This window comes from Emydura macquarii, unplaced genomic scaffold (genome assembly GCF_026122565.2).
Source record: "Emydura macquarii macquarii isolate MOO-44397 ecotype Brisbane River unplaced genomic scaffold, CSIRO-AGI_Emac_v2 contig_561, whole genome shotgun sequence".
NCBI classification, from domain to species: domain Eukaryota; kingdom Metazoa; phylum Chordata; order Testudines; family Chelidae; genus Emydura; species Emydura macquarii.
Window position 1 is genome coordinate 4,968,341 of NW_027130698.1, and position 23,750 is coordinate 4,992,090.

The 23,750-nt window shown below is 37.6% G+C and overlaps 1 protein-coding gene across 1 annotated transcript; it reads left to right on the forward strand.

Annotated features, from left to right (window-relative positions):
- The first annotated feature begins 249 nt into the window (after positions 1–249).
- Positions 250–23,301, forward strand: NAE1 (NEDD8 activating enzyme E1 subunit 1). Its single transcript, XM_067540096.1, has 20 exons — positions 250–405; positions 2,086–2,189; positions 2,274–2,334; positions 3,399–3,429; positions 5,182–5,253; positions 5,607–5,686; positions 6,498–6,607; positions 7,048–7,157; positions 9,265–9,327; positions 9,690–9,753; positions 11,453–11,544; positions 13,101–13,160; positions 13,255–13,388; positions 16,673–16,748; positions 17,114–17,153; positions 18,212–18,298; positions 20,404–20,496; positions 20,908–21,022; positions 21,109–21,158; positions 22,375–23,301. The coding sequence occupies exons 1-20, from the start codon at positions 350–352 to the stop codon at positions 22,482–22,484; spliced, it is 1,608 nt and encodes a 535-aa protein (XP_067396197.1). The 5' UTR covers positions 250–349; the 3' UTR covers positions 22,485–23,301.
- Positions 23,302–23,750: the final 449 nt, after the last annotated feature.

Genomic DNA, 23,750 nt, shown 5'->3' on the forward strand with positions numbered 1-23,750 from the left:
TCCCCTCCACCCCTTCCTATCCTGGGATCTCCCCCACACCCCAACTCCTCATCTATCACTCCAGCTCTGTCCTCGCCTCACCCGCGCGGCTTTATTCCCCAGGCTCTGGACTGGTGGAGTCTGGGGCACGCGCACGCGCTGCCAGTGCACAGACTCCGCCCATCTGCCACTACATGCCGGTGGCTCAGGGAGGGCTGCGGCGCCTGCCCCAGGAATCGCTGAGCACGCCCCCCTCCCCCCGCTGCTGGCGCATGCTCAGTGACAGCGTGGGCAACGCGCGGACTCGTCTGGGTGTCTGTCTGCTGTAGTCCGGCCGCGTCCCGGCTCCGGCCCGGCGGAGCTCGGCACTATGGCGCAGCAGGCCGGACTCAGCCTGAAGGAGCAGAAATACGACCGGCAGCTCAGGTAGCGGCGGAGGCTTCCGGCCGCCTCTCAAGAAGCTGGGTTGGCCTAGGGCGGGGTGGGGCTGCCGGGAGGGCCTAGCGCCCCTCCCCCTTCTCCCGGGGGGCCGGCCTCGCGGTACCAGGCTGTGGGGCCCGCTGCCGCCCGCTGCCTTCCCCCCGCAGCGCCGGGCCCGTGTGCGCCTCACGGCTTTGCGTGACTGGTCACCGTCCCCGCGGGGCTTGCCCTCGCTGGCCGGGGTCTCCGCTTTCTGTGGCATCTGGCCCTCGGCTGCTTCCCTGTGTCCGGAGCGTCCCTGAGCGCTTCCCGGTGCGCTGCGGTGTGCGGGCAGCTCGGAGCCCGGCTGCTTTCTGTGGCAGGGGGTGGTAACACTCGGGAGGGAGCCGGTCACACGTTATCCGGAACAACGGGGGCGTTGAGGGTGTAAATGTCTGTGAGAAACGCCCGCTTCGTGCAGAAAAGGGATTTTAGGGGGGAAAACAAGCCCTGGAAGACTGACCTGTTTTGGCACTCAGCTGTTTTGTTAGAAAATCAAAGATTTCCACTGGGGGGCAGAGGGGAGGCAGTTTTCAACCAGCTCTGATCAGAGTGTTTCGTTTACTTCTATAATCCAAAATGCTCAGTTGCGAACTCCTTGGAGATGATCATAATTCATACTTCCATAACTGGGTTCTTTTAAAAATCCATTGTATGTCAGCAGTTAAGTCGGTATTATAAAGTGTGTGGGAATACAACCGTGGTTAATATTTTGGTTTTTTTTAAAAAAACACTGTTAAGGCTGCAAATGGGGGAGAATGTATTTATTTATTTACTTGTCACATCACTTACAAAATGAAGCTACTTTACTACTCCCCCCAAGTTCCATTTTTGCGTCTGACTCTCCAGTCAGTAGCTCCAGTGTCTCCTTATCCTCAGAGCTTAATAAACTTGTAGTGGAGTGAAAATGACTTGGTTCTTGAGAGAGTCACTGCACAGTTTCTAATAGCAGCAATGAAAATCCATACTTTTTTTTTTACTCTGAATAACAGCATCAATGTTGGAGTTGTAGGTCTACAGAAAACTGCATTGGTTCATTTTTGGTTCATGTTTGGAAATATTTTCTGCAACCATATAGGGTAGAATTTGTCTTTAAAACAAATATCTAGTGGAGGTGTATAAGGTAATTTGGTATTAAACTGGTCAAATAATCCTCTGGAAACAGTTAAAAAAAATCTACTGGGTTATCATACAGAATGTGTTGTATCTTGAAGTCAAAAATTTTCAACAGTGAGACAGGTGCAGGTCTGTGAACCACTGTGTGAAAACACTTGTTCATGAGCTTATTTTTAAGTATCACAGGACAGACAATATGAATGGTTTTCACTGTTGCTTGACCATTTGGAATCTTTTGCTCTGTTTTCTCCATAGACGTTTGTCTTCCCATGTCTGAAGGGACCAAGGGTAAAATTCTGGCCTTGATGAAGTCAGTGACAAAACTCCCAGCTTCAGTTGGGCCAGGATTTCAGCCATGATGATCTGTTTCAGTGTAAATGAAGTTTTGAGGCTTACTGTTTAACAGTGTACAGAGAAATGGCATGCTAAAGCACATGGACTGTTATGTCAGATACCCGCTGCCATTCAGATTGTACTTGCTATCACAAGTTACTTTTTCCTTTGAATGCTTCTGTATTTCTTGTTTTGTAGGCTGTGGGGTGATCATGGACAAGAAGCTTTAGAAGCTGCTCATGTTTGTGTGATAAATGCAACAGCCACAGGAACTGAAATACTCAAAAATTTAGTCCTACCAGGTAAATACATTTCAATCCTAAATTTTAATAAGAATTTCAGTTTAGAAATACTCTCTTAATTATTCATACTGTATTATTTTCTAGGTATTGGCTCGTTTACGATTGTTGATGGGAATCAAGTCACTGGAGAAGATGTTGGAAATAAGTAGGTTTACCATTAGTTTTCTACACAAATTCAGCAGTGATAAGTTTAAATAGCTTTACTATGTGCTGTTTAAAAATAACTGTTGAAGTTGTACTAAAAACAAACTGGTTGTTTTGTTTTTAGGGGGTGGGTTTTGGGATAGTTGTGAAATGTACTTTTTGTTAATAGTTAAAAAGACCATATTTTTAAACAAAACAAAACAAACAAAAAACCCCAAACAACTAAGGAAGCGTAGTGAAAGTCTTGCTCTCCTACTGTGACTTAAGGTTCCCCTAACTTTTTTATATATATTTAAATATAATTTCATAGCTTTTAAACTATTTTGTTGTCAAAATTTATTATTTTTATTTAGAGAGACAAGGTAGGTGAGATATCTTTTATTGGACCGGCCTCTGTTGATAGAAGGTACAAGCTTTAAAGCTACATGGAGTTCTTCAGGTCTGAGGAAGGAAGCAGAGTGCTGTTCCTTCAGTATGCTTCCGTAACTCCTGAAAAATGCATGTAGTTAGGAAAGAATAGAAACCCTTGCATAAATAAAACAATATATATGTAAATTTAAATCAAAATGCAACTTCCATGGACTCTGTGTATATATTAAATGGTAATAACTTAGCCCTGGTCCTGCAAGATGCAGGCAGACTCTTGTGCCCATAGGAAGCTCAGTTGACTTTAAAAGGGGTTCTGTGAACATAGTAATCCCTCTGTATGGAGAACTTAGCAGAACTGGGGCCTTAATTATTTAGCAGGATGAAAATTCACCTGCAATGAGTTCCTCACTGGGAGATTGAAATTCTGCATGTGCTACAGAGTTTGCAGATTGTGAGGCCCTAGGGACTGAGAGGAGGCTTCTTTAAAAATCTGACTTTACAAGATTAAAAAAGACTGGTTTCAAAGAAGTCATGTGAAAGATGTAATACAATTTATATGTGAGGGAAAGAGCTATTAAAGGACTTATTTTGTCCTGTATGAAGCTATATAATGTGTTATGCACTGTAAGGAAGTTGAAAAGCTTTAGTTTTGTGAAAGATTCTATTAATGTCGATTTCTACTTTTTCTTTTCTCAGTTTCTTTCTACAAAGAAGCAATATTGGCCAGGTAAATCAATAGTAAACATGATTTGTAAGTATATTGAGAGAATGATTATATATAAAATGAAAGTTTGATATACATAGATAAAAACTTCCTTTCTTCTATAGTAGAGAGTGAGGAGAACAGAGCTCCAGGAGATGAGTGGGAACAAAAGCCCAGTTTTGGCCATATTGAGTTTAAATTGGTGGCTGGATGCCTACAAGGATATGTTGAAAAGACAGGCTGTGACTTAAACTTGATGGAGGAAGACAAGTCCAGAGGGGATGGGTAGATTTGTCCTCAATAAGAAATATCAAGTACAAAAAGATAAAAGGAGGGTAAGGATAGAGCCATGGGAGATGCACACCAAAAACTGAAGTAGGGGAGAGGGGAATAAGGACGGCCCACTGAAAATACAATAAGAGGTAGTAAAACAACCAGGAGAGGATAAGATTCCAAGAGGAGGGTATGGTTGAGTGTGTCAAAGGGACTCAAGAAGTCTGTGGGAAAGGAGCACTAGACCTGAGTTATGTTTAGCAAGATATCATTAAAAACCTTGGTTAGAGCTGTTTTCAGTAGAATATAGAGGGTGGAAACCAGACTGAATAGGATGTGGAATGGAACTTAATGAGAGAAACTGAAGATGATGGTTGTAGACAATTGTTTGAGATGGGAGAAGAGAATGTGATGATATTCTGAACAGGATTCCGGGCCCGAGGTGAATTTTTAAGATGAGGAAGACCAGGGCTACGTTGGGAGGGGAATAAACCAATTGAAAATGAGAGATTGAGGGGACTAGGAAGGTTAAGAGATGGAATGAGGTCACTGGAGCAGAGAAAGGAGTTGCAGCTGGAGAACGGAAGATGTCTCAATGTCAGTGAGAGTGTAGAAAAATTTGTGCTAAAATGTCATGAGGGATGGAGACACATACTGGGTCGTACTTCTTTTTTTTAACTTTGAGAAATCAATAAGAGTCTGAGTGGAGAGGGAGAAGGGGCAGTTTTATTTAAAAATTTTCAGGGTTTTCTGAAGTATTCTGTCCCTGTTCATCCTATTGCTTCTAGTTGGAACAGATTTTGTAAAGCCCTTCTTTACAAAAGATTAAAAAAGGGAAAAAATCCTACATTATCTAAAAGAACATTGACTTAAATTTTCTAGCTTTAGGTTGATTTGTGCCTACTCTTTAAAGTTATTTTACATGTGCAGTAAGTGAAATAAGTAACATTCTTGGATATTGGTTAAGACCAAAAATGGGTCTTATGAGGGGATTATCTTCACCAATCTGGTAGTAGCTGCTGTTGCTTATCTTCCCCTGTGTAGTCTCCCTACCCAATCGTTTGCCCTCATCATTTACTGGTTCGTTCTCACATTGAGTAGCTCTCTTACGTCAGTACCTTCTTGCCATCACTGTCACTGCTCTGATTTTCATTAGAGCTTGCTTAGCTTTTAATTTGATAGTCCTTAAGGAAGTTGCCACGGGAGTTTACAGAGCTTCCATTGCAGTGATTTTTAAAATTAGAAATAAGCCAGTTATTACATTTTTTCCATTTTTAGACTGGTATTTTTGAAAGTAAAGCACAGCCTGGCTCAAACAAAATCCTTGCTATTACATTCATCTTGAAATCGCTCTTTATGTAATATTTGAAATAGATGAACTATAAAGATATTCCATAATGTACTTATTTGTAATACAGCTTGTGTACTATTGGTAAGGTTTGTAAAACATAAAATCAACTTGTTTGTTTAAACAGACATGTATTTTTAATTGTTTTAAAACAGAACCGAGCCCAAAGTGCCACAGAGCTCTTACAAGAATTAAATAATGATGTTTCAGGAAATTTTGTGGAAGAGGTTTGTATCCTTGAATTGTTGCTACATTCTGATGTTTAATTGCATGGCAAAGTATGACAAAATTAAATCATGAGTTACAAATGTATCTGTATCTATAATTGCAGTGTAAATGGTAATTATGGTAATACAGATCTGGAAATAAGATCTCAAATTATGTGGGTCAAGTCTATTTATGTATATGCTTAAATAACATTTGTAATTAATGATGATAAAGATTCAGAAGCCACATCTAGCATTTTGAATCCAAATCCAGTGTTGAACACACATGTTCACTTTAACTTTGGTATACTTATGTCTTTCTAAAATAAAGTAAAATTAATGTTCCAATATATGAATTTTTTTGTACATTTTAGAGTCCAGAAAAACTTCTAGACAATGATCCTTCATTTTTCTGTCGGTTTAACTTAGTGGTTGCAACCCAATTACCAGAAAGGTAGAGTCCTGTTCGTGTTTTTTCAGTCTTCTTACGACTACAATTTTGTTTGCAGCCTTATTGTGGGGAAAATACAATTTATGTGAAGCAACATTTCTTTTTTGCTGTCATATGCAACATTTATAGACTGGAGAGCTTTATGGTGATAATTGTCATTATACCTTTTGTATGTTAATGCACCAATTTTTTAAATTCTTGTCTTGATTCATTGTTAGGCACTGTCACCAAAACCACTTAAATGTTGAGTACTTTCCTCTAGTGAGGGAATTCTTCCTAATCCATCACAACCATGGCAGTTTTGTCATCTAATTTGAGGCCTTGTAGGAAATGGGATCTGCAATTTTCAAGTCTTCGTGGAGGTCTCTCTATCACCCATCCACCTCCCTCTTTTCTAACTGTATACATAATTGTATTGCCACACATTACTTTAGTAAGAAGAATTCCATGTGGCTCCATCAGGACTGTCTATTAGGAGTTTCACTTTATAATTTAAAGATCCAACTAATCTCTTTCCAGTTGTTGTTTTATTTGCCTAAGATCTTTTTTTTTAACTGACCTTTTAAAAGTTTAGAACCATAGAAATCAGTTTAATGCTAATGAGCCAATGGCTATAAATTATCTGGTAATATCTTTTTGGTATAGTGTTTAAAATCTCTTCTGTTATTTCATACACATTTATGGCATTATTTTGTTCGTTATATTTTTAGCTTTGAATACCTCTTATGTTGAAAACAGTGTTTGTCTCTTTAAAATTATTGTACACCTGATCAACTCTTGAACATTATAAGAATCACTTTATTTTCATTTTCAGTACATTGGTGCGTTTAGCTGAAATTCTCTGGAATTCTAACATCCCTCTGTTAGTCTGTAGGACTTATGGACTAGTTGGCTATATGAGAATCATTATTAAGGAACATTCAGGTAAGAGATTTCTTTAGAAATTAGACTTAGATGGATTTTAAGGTGGATTTGAAAGCTCTTTTATAGAAGTTTTAGTTGTGGTGTCCATGTAGAGGACAGTTGTATGCTTAAAGAACTATTTCATTTTTATCTTGTAAAGTATTTAGTGTTAGTTAATCCTTGGCATTTGCAGTTGGAATTTCCACCCTGAAAATCATTCTAGCAGTGGACATGACTTACTGAAAATTGCATGCAACAAGTAATTAACTTGATAATGCAGCAAAATGGGAAACTTTTGTCCAATGCTATACTGGAATATATTTACAATGAGGCACTACTCCCATTAATGAGTAATTATGTTAGTGGGTCTCATATAGCTGAATATTTACTGTGTTGTAACCTACAGACAATCTATCTTGCTTATGTTTCAAATTAAATTATCTTGTGTAACTCTTTGGCAGTGATAGAATCTCATCCAGACAATGCATTAGAAGATCTGAGATTGGACAACCCATTTCCAGAGCTGAGGGAACATATTCAGTGTTATGATTTGGATCATATGGAAAAAAAGGTTGGCATGAGACTTGCATTCTGTGCTCTAAAATGCATACAAGCATAAGCCCCATTCTTGAAAGTAATTTCATGCAGATAGTTCTCTCCTACCTGTGCAGAGACAGTTGCAGGATTGGAGCCAAAGGGTCTTTTTTTTGAAAGACAGAGAGAGAGTTTGACTGTAATGTCTTTAATGAGTTTAGCTATCACAAAGGCTAATCATGAGTTAAAATACCAAACTTTGTCTGTGCTGCGGTAGACATCACTTCACATAGTGAGTATTATGAAGCCATGTTTTTGGGATGCGTCCTTTCTTATGTTAGGTGGGATTAGTGTAATCTGGCCATAAAAGTAGGGTAACTGGTGGCACAGCACCAGCATGAAGTCTCTTGCATCATTTGTCCCCTCTGTGGCTGCAGGAGGAAAAAGAGGTGTGGCTGTTATGTCCTGACCTATGCCAATCTTTGACTGTGTCTTTGTCCCCTGTAGTCTTTGAAACCCAGTATAAATTAGGGCAGCCTATGGGCTGATGGGATGGCCTTCACAGGGCAGCACCAAGATTAGGAGAGTTTTGAAGTGAAATTTAAAGCACTGCTTTACACCACTTTTTGATCTCCGTGCAGCATGGCCATCCCCAATTAAGGAGGAAAGTAAAAAGGGTTTCTGAGGATGATTGTCTGGAACCCTCAGTTCAAACAGCAAATCCCAAAGCTACAAATTAAAAAATAAATCCTTTGGATAGGATCACTGTATGAGTAGCCCCATAGCAATTAGGAGAGCAAATAGATAATCCATATGGAAAATGTTTTTTCCAGTCAGATAAAGGCAACTGACTGATAATGTGCAGAGACAGGATGGGTGAGGTAATATCTCTTATTAAACCAACTGTTGGTGAAAGAGACAAGCTTTTGAGTTTACACAGAGCTCTGACTTGCACATTCTTCAGCAGTACTTGGTAACTTAAGACAAGGTTTTGTCCTTAGTGCAGGGGGTCAGGTACTCATTTACTTGAAGTTTCTACCCTCATGGTGCTTTAGGCATGCCAGAACTCTGAAAAATTGCTTTCTGCAAATTTGGTCAAGTATTAGTTGGATAACTCAGTTTGATGCAGAAGCCAGATCTGTGGATGTTTTCTCTTCATTAAGTATTTATATGTTGAATCACTTGATATATCCAAGCATATATGGAGAGTCTGATTTGAGATCAGTATGAAGATTGTTCTGGTATGCCAATTAGTTTAAAAAAGAAAAAGGGTTCCTGTTTTCTTCTGTCATGATTTCAGAGTTTATTACATCAGTGCATGAACAAAGTCAAGAAATACAGCAAGAATAAAAATTGCTTTAGTATTTGATATTTATAGTATATATATGAGTACTGACAGAACATAAGTGCATGAAATGGTCTGCATTTTAAGATGCAAATTGGGGAGGAAAATTCTAAATAGTGATTTGTGGAAGTGCAAGTTTCAAGCTTCTGTCACTGATTTAGCAGAAGTCTTTCTTTCCTAAGAGAACAAGTGGAGTTCCAATATCAAAAAGAGAGACATTTTGGCTTTCCTGTAGTAGCTTAGGGTAGGTAAAAGGAGATTAGAAATATAGGGCAGCTCTATCAAAAGTAGGACATCTGGTCTCTACCCTAATAATAATACCAGACTTTTGGATCTAAGAGGGCCTAAACTTAATTAAAATTATTAAATCCACATGAAGTACAGTTAGATGTGCAATTCTCAGATTTACAGATTTTAAACTATATAATGTATTTTTGACCATCAAATTATTTTCTGGATTATTTGCAAGAGTTCAAAATTTAGCACATAATAACTTTTATAGACGATTAGTATTTATTTGTTCTCCCTTCTTAAGCGTTATTTGAAATGAGAAACTTATTTGAAATTTAATTGAATTCTAGAACCTGTTCAAATAATGTTACAGGCATTGCTGGCAAAAACCAGGAAATGTTGTTAAATCAGAAATATTGTTAACTCTCCTGTGGTGCCTTAATATTACAGGATTTTCAAACCGTGGTGATCTAACATACAGTGCTGTCCACTTTTAAAGGAATAACCTATTTCTAACTATTTTCAGAATTTTTTCCAGTGCATATTTTTTTCTGTTTGTTCATTGCAGGACCACAGCCACACTCCATGGATTGTGATTGTAGCAAAGTTTCTAGCACAATGGTACAGGGAGGTATGTTGGTGATTTCTTAGCATTAATCAAACATAGCCTCCAGTCTTTTTAATTCAGACTTCTAATTAAAGTATATCCGCCTCCAAACTAGATCACTTGAGAGCAAAAAAGAATTGGACAGGTGATAAAAGTACCACACTGAATAGTGTCCAAAGATTTATTTTTGGGCACTGAGTGAAAGTTTGTAACTACTGAAAAGTGTCTGGTTTGATTTTTACCCGGTTTCCTTTATTATTTACTGAAACACAAATAGATGTGTGTTAACTTTGACACAAGAGTGTCTAGAAGGTAGTCATGTGACAGGAGAATTGTTATTTTGATTGAATATTTATATATATTTTTTATTTGTATTTTCAATTTAGAAAAGTGAGCAGATACCTAGGAATTACAAAGAAAGGGAAGCCTTCAGAGAACTGATTAGACAAGGTAATATACATTATGAGAATTTCTGCCGGTATGAAAAGACATTATATGAGACACAACTTGTCACTGTGGCTTGAAATTGAAGTTATGTTCCTGCAGATTCGTGCTACTATAGTGGCATATGTAGGAAATCCCCTTCCATTATACAGCTTTCTTGCATAGGTGGGTCTTAGCATCCTGTTTCTTATGAAGTCAGCTGCTAATGCTTGTTTCTTTTTCTAAGCAATGGCAAGCACCTTTATTCTGTTGCAGTTCTTTAAAGAAAAGACACACACTGACTTTGGAAAATATATCTAACTTTGCTTAACATTAACATTTTGCTAAAGTAGGGGACTGGGTTTGTCTTAGTAGTGGAGTAGAGGCTATGTCACTGGTATGAAACCCACCTGAAAATATCTGTTGGCAGATTGACGGATGTGAAATAAGTTTGTACCTATTTCATTTTCAAATGGTTGTGTTCACATCTCTCATGCATGTGTGTGCTTATGCACACACAAGCAGATCAATCCCAAAGTTAGCACTTTTTTAACAGTATCAGCAGAAAGATCAATGATTAGATGAGCATTGAGATTGAATTACTTTCTCAGCCCTACATGTGGTGATTCTATGGAGAGAGACATTGGTGGAGTAGCATGGGAAAGTGTACATATCCAGTGACCATATTGTAATTAGTCTTTGGATCAAGGACTTCACTGTTCAGGGCTGTCAATCTAGCACCCTTCATAAACAGTGAAATTCACAGAGTATTTTTAAAAGAAATGTAAATAAAGCATTTTAAAATCACTATAGAAATAAGGACATGTTCTTTCCAATTGGTATGAACAGAATTAGTTCCTGGTACAAACAAATTGATTTGTTTTTTCTCTTTATATCTAAAACCTATTTACATCACTGGAAGTTATTCATGAAATATTTATGTGCATTGAAATAAAGATTCGCACCCTAATAGAATAGAGCAATGTTCTATGCTAATTGGATTTTGCTGCATCCTAGAGTAGTACTCTGTTCAACAGTAGTGAACAGTAGTAAAATTACTGCTTAAACATTATTTTCAACCTGTAACATTTACTTATCTCCTGTTACATACGTTCAATTATATTTTGTGTTGCCAAGTAAAATGATTGTGCTTCAGTGTTTCATAACCTGCAAGTCATATTACGGATAATATCAGAAGTATTTTGATATGTATATGGTAAAGAAACAGTTGTACGTGAGAAGGATGGTCTTATTTATGTATTAATCTACTGATTAAAGCAGAAGACAGAAACTCATGATCTCTGGATTCTATTAAACTTTGATTTTGACTTCTATATAACCATGAGCAAATCACATGCTCCATCTATGCCTTAGCTTCCCTATCTGTAAAATTGTGGCGATAGCATTTCCCCTACATCATAGTCATGTTCTGACATTTAATTCGTTAATGTTCATAACATACCTTCCATCTTAAGATCTCAAAGTTTATCATGAGCGCAAAGTATTTTTAATACCATATCAAATTATTTGTACACATGGATGAGGGAAAAGAGCCATTTTCATCTCTTACTATGGTGATTGTATATATGTTTTATGATGACAGAACTAGAACAGCGATATGTCACAGATGCTCCCAGAGAAAATCTGATGTGTTGCTGGGACATAGGCGTAATGTGGGAGGAAGAGTTGGTATTATTGCTTCCATTATTTGTTTCTTTTCAAACAGGAATCTTAAAGAATGAAAATGGGATCCCAGAAGATGAAGAGAACTTTGAAGAAGCTATAAAAAATGTAAACACCGCACTAAATGTTACTAAGGTAAAAGGAGTGTATTAAGTTTTTTAAATGATGAACATAATGCATTTGAAGAGTATCATGGTTTTTTAGAATGCTTTATGTACTAGTAGGACAAAAATTCCCCAGTGGATTTACAGTCAAAGTTTAGTTTGATAGCCTTCTCTTATTCTTTTTCTCTATAATATAAACCCAACAAACCTTTTGGAACAACTTGGCAGGACTAGCAGTATGTGCTCAAGAGAGTAGGGTCAGTTGGGCTGTGATACAGTGGCAAAGTTGAACTGGGAAACTTAAAAAGCACCTGTCCACACACTGCCTCATGTGAGCCACTTGTTAAACTGTTCTTCACTTTCATAAACACTACATTCACTAATTTTTTTAAAATGATCCTGATGATGTCCAAAAGTAAGCCTTACTTTTCTTACTACAACACAAGACTATTTTTAATGGAAACTGGATGTTTATGTCTGAGAAAGATGTGCTCATTCTGCTAAGCTCTTTAACAAATGTTAAAGGCCTAGTTCTCCTTGCTGAGGAGTTAAATTAATTAAAAATACTTAGTGAAGTCAGATTGTTCTGCTATCTTTAAAATCTGTGTGGAAACCATTTCCACAGTGTCACTTATGATGAATATGCAGTACTTCCATGAGTATCTAAAAGAGTAAAATTTATTTCATTCAATTTTAATAATTATCTTATTACATTTTAAATATTCATTTTCATAGAACTTTCCAGTTATTTCTTAACCTAAATGAACAGATTCACAGAAAGTTTTTAAAGGGTTATGGATTTCTTATAGCAAACTGTATATGTTTTGGGAAGCATTATTGTGTGGTCTTGGGTACTTGATGTGTTAAGCTTTTCTTAAAGACATGTACAGCTTGCTTTTATTAGCAAACCTCAGGTTAGTGCAGATCTGGTCTAGGCCCCAGTTAACATACTGATTTGTGAAGGACTAAAGGAACATTGATGGAACAAAACTCCTATTTGACCAACAATTTTAGCATGGACATAATTCAATGCCAGGAGCATCATTTGCTATGGGATAAGGGGAGCAGTTGTGTCCCTTCTCCTCCTCCCCTCCCCCCCCCCCCACCCCCGCCCGGACTTTGGACACAGTCATTAGGAAAGCAATAATTGCCTAATTTTTATTTGTTTTGCTATTTGGGACTGGGAATATTCTGTATGCTGACACATCTCCCTCCTCTGGAATTTTTCTGAAATGATGTCCTTGCTAAGTGTATGTAATTCCTAACATTAGGGGCAAATATTTCTATGTCTTAAATCCTCTCCAGGGCCCACTGAAATTGCAAGCATGTTACTAAGGATAGATTTGGTGTGTAATTATTTATTTGGGTTAATTAGAAGTTCACACTTTTCTAAATGTGATGTTGAGGTAATTTCTCCCAGTGTACTTGTAGCCCATGGGACAAATTAATTCTTGGAGGTTTAGAAAAGATGACTTTTGCATAGAAAGTCTGACATCATTTAGATATTGAATTGCCCGCATAATCACTGTTTGGGACTATTCTTGAGCAAGAAACTAGGATAAATACACGTATATTTTTTATTTACAGATTCCAAGCTGTATTGAAGACATTTTTAAAGATGATCGTTGCATCAATCTCTCACAGCAGGTAAAAAAGTGACTGAGGGTAAGTTGTTTGTGTAGGAATATTATTCCACATAATGTGTCTGTGTGCAAGAAAAATAAATTGTTTATACTTACAGACGCCATCCTTCTGGATTTTAGCTCGTGCTGTAAAGGAATTTGTAGCCAAAGAGGGGCAAGGAAACTTACCTGTTCGGGGCACTATTCCTGATATGATAGCAGATTCGGGTAAATTTATCAAATTGCAAAATGTGTAAGTATTTGACCTTCTTCTTTAGAGACAATAAACATTATAGTAATGGAGAGTATTGATTTAGACTTCACAAGATGGGCCAGATTCTCAGAGGCCACTTTTAAAAAATTAGACCGTAGTTGATGGTACAACCTGGTCCCACCCTACTCTCTGGATGAACCCCAGTCTGTTTTGATTGGATCCAGCTGCTGAAGCGCACATGCCTCTTAGCCCTCGGGTTCTGGGAAGTGACCATTGTTCCTAGCTCTGGGTCTCTTAAGAAAGCTCAGAAATGTCAGACATGAGATGTTTACCCTCTTTTTGGACAATAGGACCCTTCGGTCTGGCTTTCTAGACCCCAGAACCATTGCCTTAGCACTCCTGAACCCCATAGTTGTTTAGACGCAGTCTCTCAAAGATCACTTGACTGTGGAAGCTCTGGTTTTCTAGGTAACCTTTTCAGGGACAATATGGTAGTAAACAAAGGAAATACAGGTTTAGCAAAGGAAGTTCTTAACTACAGACACTTACTCTTTAAAAAACACTAGAGTTACAGCTCTTAGGAATACAGCAAACAGTTCTGACTTCATTCCCCCTCAGTGTGACTTCATGACCCCTGTGAGTCCTCCGTGTATTGTGAATTTTGGGCCTGGCTTCTAGACTTCTGGCAGTAGAATTCCTCTCCACTTTATCACCCACCTACCACATGCTTTAAGCAGTCTCCTTTTAAAAGTCTGTCAGCTTTCTTGCTGCTGCACTTCCACTGGGAAATTTTTAGGCTCAAAATACAGTGGGGGAAAAACATTGTTCAGTGTTGATGGCCTTGATTGCTTTGTCACAGCTTCCTGGACATAGCTGCAGCTACAAAATGGATGCACTAATCCACAAGGACAGTTGCAATCATAAATGGCATTCATAAAGCAAAATAGGATTCATAATTCAATGCAGATGTCCCCCAAACTGTCACAAATGGTATTAAAATATAATGTAGGGTGGAGTTCTGTAAAAACTGTTTCCTCAGGGTGGGGTGGGGGGTGTTTCCCCACGGGAGTCCTTCCCTGTAAGGAGAGAGAAAATGAACCTGTTGCATCATCCTGCAAAAATGAAAGCACGGGAAAGTATTAAGTGAATTAATGGAATTGCATGGGTATGAAAGACATTTTTATTTCTCTGTTCTTGATGGCCTAAGTTGTTTTACAAACCTTGTTTATAAAATTAAAAATAATTCCTTGATATGCTTCAGTTTATATTTAAAAGGAGCATTATCATAATGTTCCATTCATTCCAGAAAAAATATTAAAAATAACTATTTAAGATATGAGAAGATACAAGGTGGGGGAGAACTTTTATTAGAACAACTTCTGTAGCTAGAAAGGACAAGCTTCCAGGCTTCACAGAGCTCTTCCTCAGGTTTGGAGAAAGTAACCAGAGAGTGAGCTAAATACAAGGTGGGACAGATTATTAAACATAAGGGTTTCCATACATCCTGTAGGTAGGATACCATTTTAAAATGAAGTGGGCAATTAAGGATTAGCAGGCAGTAGGGTGTGTTACAAATTGTTACAATGAGCCATGTAATGTTCAGCAGAGCTATGAATTTCAATTCCTAGGCTTGTTTTTTGAAAGTGTTGTGCAGGTTTTCTTTGAGGACAAGGATTGAGAAGTCAGGTACAAAGTGATCATTTTTAATAAGTGTTTTGCCCATGGGCTGTAGGGTCTTTTATCATTTTTCTGTGAGAGTTCATCTGAGAGAGAAGTGATTGTCTGGTTTCACCCACATAATTGATGATGAGCTTGGTGAGGTTGGGGGTTGTTTAAATGCTAGAAGAAGACATTTGGGAAAGATTTTTTCAGGATGTGGTCCCCATCTAGTACATGTTTGATAAAAGTATCAATTGTTTGATACCCTGTATAGGTTCTAGAGTGGAATAGCAAGTAATAAGTAGGATTGTGTGGTCAGTGGGTATTGAAGCAGGTACTTCTGGGTTTTTGAGTGGGATGTTGTTGCTCAGTGAAGGCAGTTTTAAGTTTTTAGGTATGTGTACTAGACTTTCTCTTGGGTATCTGAGTGCCTGGCTGTAGATGAAAGACTTCTTTGTGTGTCGGGTGGTTGCTGGCTATGTGGAAGTGTGGTGATCCGCAGTTTGGGGGCTTTTTTTGTGTATATTCAGTTGTAGGGTTCCATTGTTGAAGCTGGTCTTGGTGTCCAGGAAGTCGATGTTGATGTGGCCATGGTTTTCCAGATAGTTTGATGGGTAGGTAGTGATTGTTGAAGTTGTGGTAGAAATCTGTGAAGGAGTTTAGCTCATCTATCCAGAGGATGAAAATATCAATGAGTCTCAGGTATATCATTGGTTTCATGGTGCATTTGTCCAGAAATCCTTCCTTGAGGTGGCCCATGAAAAGGTTGGTACATTAGGGAGCTGTCCTGGTACTTAAGGCTGTTTCCATTATGTGGACAAAGTGTTTGTTGTTAAATGTAAATTTGTGAGGGAAGATGAAATGGATCAGATTGATATATTTGGGGTGGATTTTTTAGCATTGTTCATTATCTTGTAAGTATTTGAGGTGGGCACTGATGCCATTGTGGTGAGGGTTGTGTATAGTGTGGTGACATCTGTGGTGGCAAGAATGGTGTTCTGGGAGAGGTGATGGAGTTCCTTGAGGAAGTCAGTTGTGTCTTGGAGGAAACTAGCCCTTTGTGTGCCGCGTGATTTGAGGATGTTTTTTATGAGTCCTGATATCCCTTCAGTAAGAGTGCTGTGGCCAGATGTAATGGGTCTTCCTGGGTTCTCTTATTGTTTAAGATACTGCACTTGGAACTTCATAGAATGTCATGCTGCTGAGGTGCTTGGGGTGCTGCCCAAAGAATTAATACAGTACAGTTAAAATACCATAAAATACAACATTAAAAATTACACTATACAAATAAAATGGACTATTTGGCTCAGTTTTCTTTAGTGCTGGTCCTCTCAAGGAAGTTAATATTTTTCGCCCTTAGCCTTCCACAATAATATTCCTTTTATGCTTGCTAATGGCAAAGACATTCCAGTGCACTGAGCTATTAAGCTGCAAGTATCTTAGAGCTATAGCAAAACAGTCATGATTGTTATCACTGGCTCTTCTACTGTTGAGGTAGCTGATCTTCCAACTTTATTCATGTTGCTGGTGTCTAAAAAATGTGCTGTTTATAACAGATAGGATAAGAAGGATTATAAAAGTGGTGTTCAATTTCAGGCTCTTAAAATAAAACTGTAGCTTTTTAACTACAATTTAAACTATTAACTATTTCTTACCCTTCACAGATACCGTGAAAAAGCAAAGAAAGATGCTGCTGCTGTGGGTAACCATGCTGCTAAATTGTTACAGTCAATAGGCAAGGTACTTAGGTTATAACATAATTTAATTTTTTTTCAAAAGGACCATAATTTTCCATATAGTCCATAAAGAATGAAGGAAAGGAGGAAAACTGAGGTAGTTAAGTCAGCTCTTTATTTTCTCTTTCTCCTGGAGAGTCTTAAAAGTTCTAATATGATTTCAGTGCACATACAGTGTATTTATTTCTACATTGTTTGTATTTTCCTGTGACTATTTAGAATGTTAAGTGAAAGGGACACTTTAACATATAATAAATTTTTTTCTTTGGATGTTAGATCAAGTGTTACCTATTTCAGAATAATTTTGAAAATGTGAATCTTCTAACCATTATCTTGTGCAGGAACAAACATATTCTTGTTCCTTTGCAGACTCCAGAGTCAATTTCTCAGAAAGAGTTAAAATTGCTTTGTAAGTATCTTTGGATTTTGCATTACATTATTCTTGTCTTACAGCACACACACGTTTTCAGAAAGTCTTGAAATTAGTCATAATGTAGCTATCTTAATATCTAGCTCAGTATTTGAATATCTTTTGTATTGTATTGTATTGTGCCTCTTCCTGAGAAGTAATGGACATATGCATCTGCTGAGTTCAGTGCTTAGCACCTGTCAAAATAAGGTGCATGGAAAGTTATAGGCAGAACCCTGAGTGTTTTATGCCCACAAAAATAAAATACAATTAAAATTAATTACCAATGATTTTGGATGGGAGCTACTGTTTGTTTGGGCAAAGTTTGTTTTACCCTTATGTATTAATAAATACTACAGAATATCCCAAGAAAAAAAGCAGCCATTTGAAACAAGTATTTGTTGTACTTGAAGTGCTGTAGTTGTGGCATGTATATAGGGTTTTTGGTTTTTTTGTTTCTTCCATACGTTCTTCCATATTTGTCTAGTTTTTCTTCTCCTTTCTGCCATTACCACTACAGATTCACTCTTGCCTATCCCCAGTAAGTGATTTTTAGAATGCTGCTCCCTGTAGACTTGTCTATTGCCACAGAGAGGGTAGGCAGTACTATTTAATGCAACTTAGGGAAAAGAAGAAAAGAGAACAAACAGCTTTTGAGATGCTGTAGGAAGAAAATGTGGGGCTGATGCCTGTGGTCCAACAGAAGATCATAAAAGAGGAGGAGGATGGGGCGTCATTCTCTCGAATCTGATGCCACATGTATTGAGAATCATTGTCTTAGTGCAATAGGCAACATGACTGCAATTTTGAAGTATACAAATATAAAACATCTTAATAAAATCGCTTGCCTTCATAGACCTATAAAGTAAAATTACTTATCTAAAAATTTTTATTACATTGCACCACTGAAGAAATAGAATAAAAACTTAAAATGAAATCAATTGGTGATAGGCTTACTCTATAGTGTTTAACAGTAAGTAAATCCTGAAATGCGTAAAGAAAATATTGCATTCCTGCAACCAGTGCTCTAATAATTCTTTTCTCTGTTCTTTGTTCAGGCAGCAACTCGGCATTTCTTCGTGTAGTGCGGTGTAGATCCCTGTCTGAAGAGTATGGTTTAAATACCTTTAATAAAGATGAAATTAGTAAGGACTTTTTTTTACTTATTCATAGTTGTCTTTTAACCTCATTCTTTTATCATGAAAGTATCCTTAAATTGAAAATGTAAAGAAAATACACATTGTAGATATTCAAAGCATTATTTTAAAAGTAAAGTAAGACAATTTTGTTTTAAAAGCTCAAAGATGAGCTACTGAATTTAATGTGTGTGGTGGTTTTCCCTAGCAGATATTTTCTCTTCAGTAGCCATATAACTAAAACATTCATCCGCATCAAGGTGATGGTGTCTTCTTTACATTATATTCTCTGCTGTCTGACTTAAATTATTTGTGACAGGAGCTAGAAAGATAGTTATCTTTTTGAGCCACTGACAGTTATCATATTTTGTAAATAAATTATATGGAAAAGTATCATTTAATAAAAATTAGGAACATAACTGCTACAAACTTTTCAAACATACATAACTCCAAATTCCAAGGTAAATACTAAAAGGGAAACAGTATAATTTATAAAAACTTAATGTCTTTTCAGTCTTGTCATAATGTTTTGGCCAAAATAATTTTTTTGTTGTTCGTTTAGCATTCACAAAGTAAATAAATAAGTAAAAGCTCCTTGAATTCGTTCATATTACATAGTGTATAATAATTCAGGAACTTGTTTAATTTTACATTTAAAAAGGCACAAAAAATGATGTAGGGACAATCCATATTGAACTGGCTTAAGGAGGCTACCATTTATTATATATAGGACTGTACCAAATTCACAGTCCATTTTGGTAAATTTCACAGTCATAAGATTTTTAAAATCTTAAATTTCATGGTTTCAGATATTAAAAACTGAAATTTCAATTGTAACCATGGGGATCCCGACCCAAAAAGTGGTCGTGGGGGAATCACGAGGCTATTGTAGGGGATTGTGGTATTGCCATCCTTCTGTGCTGCTGCTGGCAGTAGTGCTGCCTTCAGAACTGGGCTCCCAGCCAACAGCCGCAGAGCTTCCTGCAGCTGGGGGAGGTTTCCAGAGGTGGGTCTGACCAGGTGCAGGGGAAGAGGAAGTCCCATCTCTCCCCAGTCTGGCTGGGACTAGCAGCTGGAGCTTGGCACATAGAAAGAGCCCCCTGTTGGGGTGCCCTCAGCTCTGGCCTTCCCTGGCTCCAGGCCTATCATTCAGCTACCCAGCTCCTGAAGGCAGCACAGAAGTAAGGATGACAATACCAGGACCCCTACCATAATAGCCAAAATTCACAGGGGAGACCAGATTTCACGGTCTATCACACATTTTTCACGTCTGAATTTGGTAGGGCCATAATTATATAATCATTGCCCTTAGTGTTTCCTACACAAAAAGTGTCTAGGATTTCTTCTGTTAATATGCATTATAAATAAGCTTGAAAAGATTAGATTTTTATTGGTAAACATTGATTTCATCAATGAAAATCAACAAAAAAAAATAGTTTCATTGATTTTACAAATCAAAATTTGCAGATAAGCAGGTAAGAAAAATCTGGAGAAGTCAGAATTTGATTTAAGGATATTTACGTTGAGTATTTGAATGTGATGTTGATAATTTATGTTTTAATGGTTATAAAGCTTTAGCTTTTTGAATCTGTGTCTACTGTCATTAAATAATTGTCTGACAGGCCCTTCCCCATAATTTCCTGTGAAGCAACAAATATTTAAAAATGCTTAAGAATAGACTGATTATCCATCACTATTACAAAAAAAAAAAAAAAATTATCAAGTTCTGCCACGCCTAATTATGAAACTCAAATTATGACTTGAGGTAAATATCACAGCCAAGCAATTGTTGGTATTAGTGGAGTTTAAGTAGGAACATGTGGACAGCTCCAAACAACTGAGATTATATAAAAATATATGTATGTAACATTTGGTATGTTTTGTCACTCATAATTGGGATTTGAAATTACATATCTAAGCAGTCCATCACTAAAGCTTGAAGGGGAGACTTCTCAGTTGTCTTTCATGGGTGTGTTGTGGAGAAAGAGAGTAAAAAATGTATTTTACATTCAAGCAAATGTGAAATATTTTTATCATTCCATTTGTCTTCAAGTTTATTTTTAAACCAATTTAAAATCTGTATTTTGGGGTGGCGGGTTTTTTTTCATTTTCAGTTTCCAGCATGGATAATCCAGACAGTGAGATAGTGCTATATTTAATGCTACGAGCTGTGGATAGATTTTATAAACAGCATGGTAGATACCCAGGTAGGTTAATACTATAGTTTTAAATATATCTGTTACTCTAGGAAATAAAACAATCTAATTTATGATGCCGTAGTACATATGAACTATAAAACATGATTTAGCAAATATTTCAATTGAATTTGAGTATATTTATTGTGCAAATATTACAAAGTGACTTAAGATGAACGCAATACAGATTGGTATCAATAATTGTTCTAATTGCTTGTAAAAATTATAGTTAAATTACATGATGATTTAGCATTGTTCAGTATTAGAGCTCTAATTAAATACAAATGCATGTTACTTGAATAAAAATTTAATGACTGCAATAACAAGCAAGGTAATAGCACAATTTAAAAAAAAGTATTGAACCCATTTACTTTGGCATATTAAAGTCCAATGAGAAGAAATGGCTCATACTTTATGTCCTAGGTGTGTGTAACTACCAAGTAGAAGATGATATTGGAAAATTGAAATCTTGCCTCAGTGGTTTTCTTCAGGAATATGGGCTGTCTGTAACAGTGAAGGATGATTATGTTCATGAATTGTAAGTATTGTATGATAAGAATGTCACTTTCCCTATTTTATTTAAACTGCCCTAAAAATGCAAATTATTTTACTTTTTGTATCTAGTTGTCGCTATGGAGCTGCTGAGCCACATACTATTGCTGCGTACTTAGGAGGTAAGATGCCACTTTATTTTCACAGGTCCATTTAGAACCATCAACTGAGCTATTTTTTAAACAATTTTTTATTATTTTAATGGAATTCCTTTTCAGTATATTTGGAGCAAAGGGAATAATTATGGGCAGCAGACAAAGATGGCATTAGTGATGCAACATTTTAAAGTTGTATGCTATATGGAAAAGTTGACCAGAAAGTGATCAGATTGGAATAAAAGAAATAATGGAAAACGACAAAATGGCCTTATTAGGCCAATTATACTACTTGTGCTTTTGTTACTCTAGTTTAAAATAAAACCTATAACTTGGATGTATGACTACTGAAATTAAAAGTCCAAACAGAAACAATGGTAAAATATGACTAATTTTAATTTAGTTCTAATTTCAGTTAAGACATTTCTAACTCTACAAACTTTGTAAATCCCTACCTAGCCAACACTTATCAATGTGGCTTTTGACTTTGCCTTATTTCAGCCTGCAATAAATATTTATAACCAAGATGTGTAAATCATTTTAAAATGTGCATAAGAGAAGTATTATTGAAATCTTAAGTGTTTTTGCTGTTTGTCTTCCTACAGTACCAGTTACTCAAGTGTTAATATTATATAAACAACTTTGAATTTTTTAAAAGGTTAAAGAAAATTATGTTGCCTGGTACTTTAGAAAAACGTATGAAGACAAGGTTCAGGTTCTTAAGAGTTTATAATTGCAAAGAAAATGTGAGCACAGTATTTTTATAGAGGTATAAAAAAGGGGTTGTAGCAATAAAATAAAATTTAAGAGTTCATTCAACAATTAAAAAGAAATAAAATATTGCAGAGAAGCTAATTAGTGGCTAATTTTTCTATCTGAATTTTCCAGTTGTCAGACTCTGGACTGTGTAATCTCTCTTAAAAGGAAAAGGGATTTTTCAATGAGAGGGGAGGCAGTGGTTGGGGTTTTTTTGTGTTTTAGAAAAATGATTTATTAGGGGGAAAAATCAGTTTGTGGATGTAGACACTTCTCTTACATTAATTCAGAAAAGTCAAGTTTGTACATTTCACTGCTTCACATGATAAAATTGAATTGAAAAACAAATACCAAATCACTTTTGGCCCTGATTCAGGAAAGCATTTAAACTCAGTTTGTCAATCTGGCCCAGATACTGTTGTTTTCTTAATTAAAAAAAAAAAAATTACCTGCTAACTTCATTCTTATTTCTTCCTCCTTTTAATAGGTGCTGCTGCTCAAGAGGTTGTCAAAGTAATTACAGGACAATTTGTAATTTTTAATAACACCTATATTTACAGTGGAATGTCGCAGACTTCAGCAACTTTCCAGTTGTAGAATAACTACAGTATATATGTTTGAAATTGTAATTGCCGTCAGGTTTTGCTCCATTCTGTAAAATATTACTAGTGTGGTGTTTTACCACTAACTAAACTTTTGTTTTCCTCAATATTAAAATCTTATTGCAAATCAAGAGAACTTTTATTTTATGCTGAGGGCAAGTAAATCACGCAATAAACTGGAAGATACTTATTTTAATGTAAGGTGTAGAATTTGCTGATCATTGTCTGAAGACTATTCTGTGGTATTAGAAGTTAAATGTTGTCACTTACACCTTGCTGATTTGTCATAGGAGGGACTTGTTGAACTACTGTGCTTATTCTATGGTTAGCTTCTTGATAAAAGCTTCTAAAGAAAATAATAAAAAGCCCCTTGTACCTGCAACTTATTTAATGCAAGGAAATACTACAACTGTAGGTGAAAGGGTGATATAAGCAGAGAGGGGAAACTAATACTGTCAAAGCTGGGCTCCCTGGCAGAAGAGGGGCACTTTGCATCACTGCTCACAACGGTACAGTTTGGTGTGGTAATAAAATGCTGAAGACTCTGATAGCACTAAACGCATGCTGGAGGGTAAGGGGAGGGGGAGACACGTGCATCCTTATCACCTTTACCAGCAGGAAGTCTTTCTATGTGGCTGAGGAAGACACGTTCTACACAGCCATGAGCGGAGGCACCTAACGCTTCTCTAGGGGCAGCTCTCGGAGGGGAGGACAGGGCAGTGGTCGGGGACCACATTAAATGTTGCTGCTGGGATTACGAGTGGGGCTGGCGTGTTGCGCACATGCCGCTAGTTCTTGCAGTGTTGCCCTGCCTGTGTTTTCAGCGGGAGCCGCTGCCGCGGCAGAGCGCTGCGGCGGAGCAGAGCTGTTCTGGCGGGAGGCGGGAGAAGAGCGGGTCTCTCACACCAGGCGGGGCTGAGGCGGCGCCCTGCGGGGCAGGAGGGAGCGTTCCTCGCTCCCCGGGAGCGAAAGGGCGGGGCTGGTGCGTGTCTGACTGAAAAGCGGTTGCTTTCTGCCGTCCTCCATTAGGTGACAACCTCTCCCATCTCCCTCCCTGCCCTGCCTTTTGCCAGGTCGTCGAAGCGCAGCTGCACTGCACGAGCCTAGACTCGAGCGTTTAGCGAGAGCGAGCCCGGCTCGTAGCCGGCCGCACGTACGCGGCGCTGAGCGCCACCATCCGGCCCCTTCGCACGGGCCGCTTCAGTCCGCTGGGCGGGAAACACCGGCGGCAGCCTGCAGCGCGTGAGCGCTGAGGTCATGC

Excerpts from the sequence above, each read along its gene's own strand:
- NAE1 (XM_067540096.1), top strand. The coding sequence starts at position 350 with ATGGCGCAGCAGGCCGGACTCAGCCTGAAGGAGCAGAAATACGACCGG. Across the intron at positions 9,328-9,689 it reads TAGCACAATGGTACAGGGAG|AAAAGTGAGCAGATACCTAG; the intron begins GTATGTTGGTGA and ends TTTTCAATTTAG. Across the intron at positions 9,754-11,452 it reads CAGAGAACTGATTAGACAAG|GAATCTTAAAGAATGAAAAT; the intron begins GTAATATACATT and ends CTTTTCAAACAG.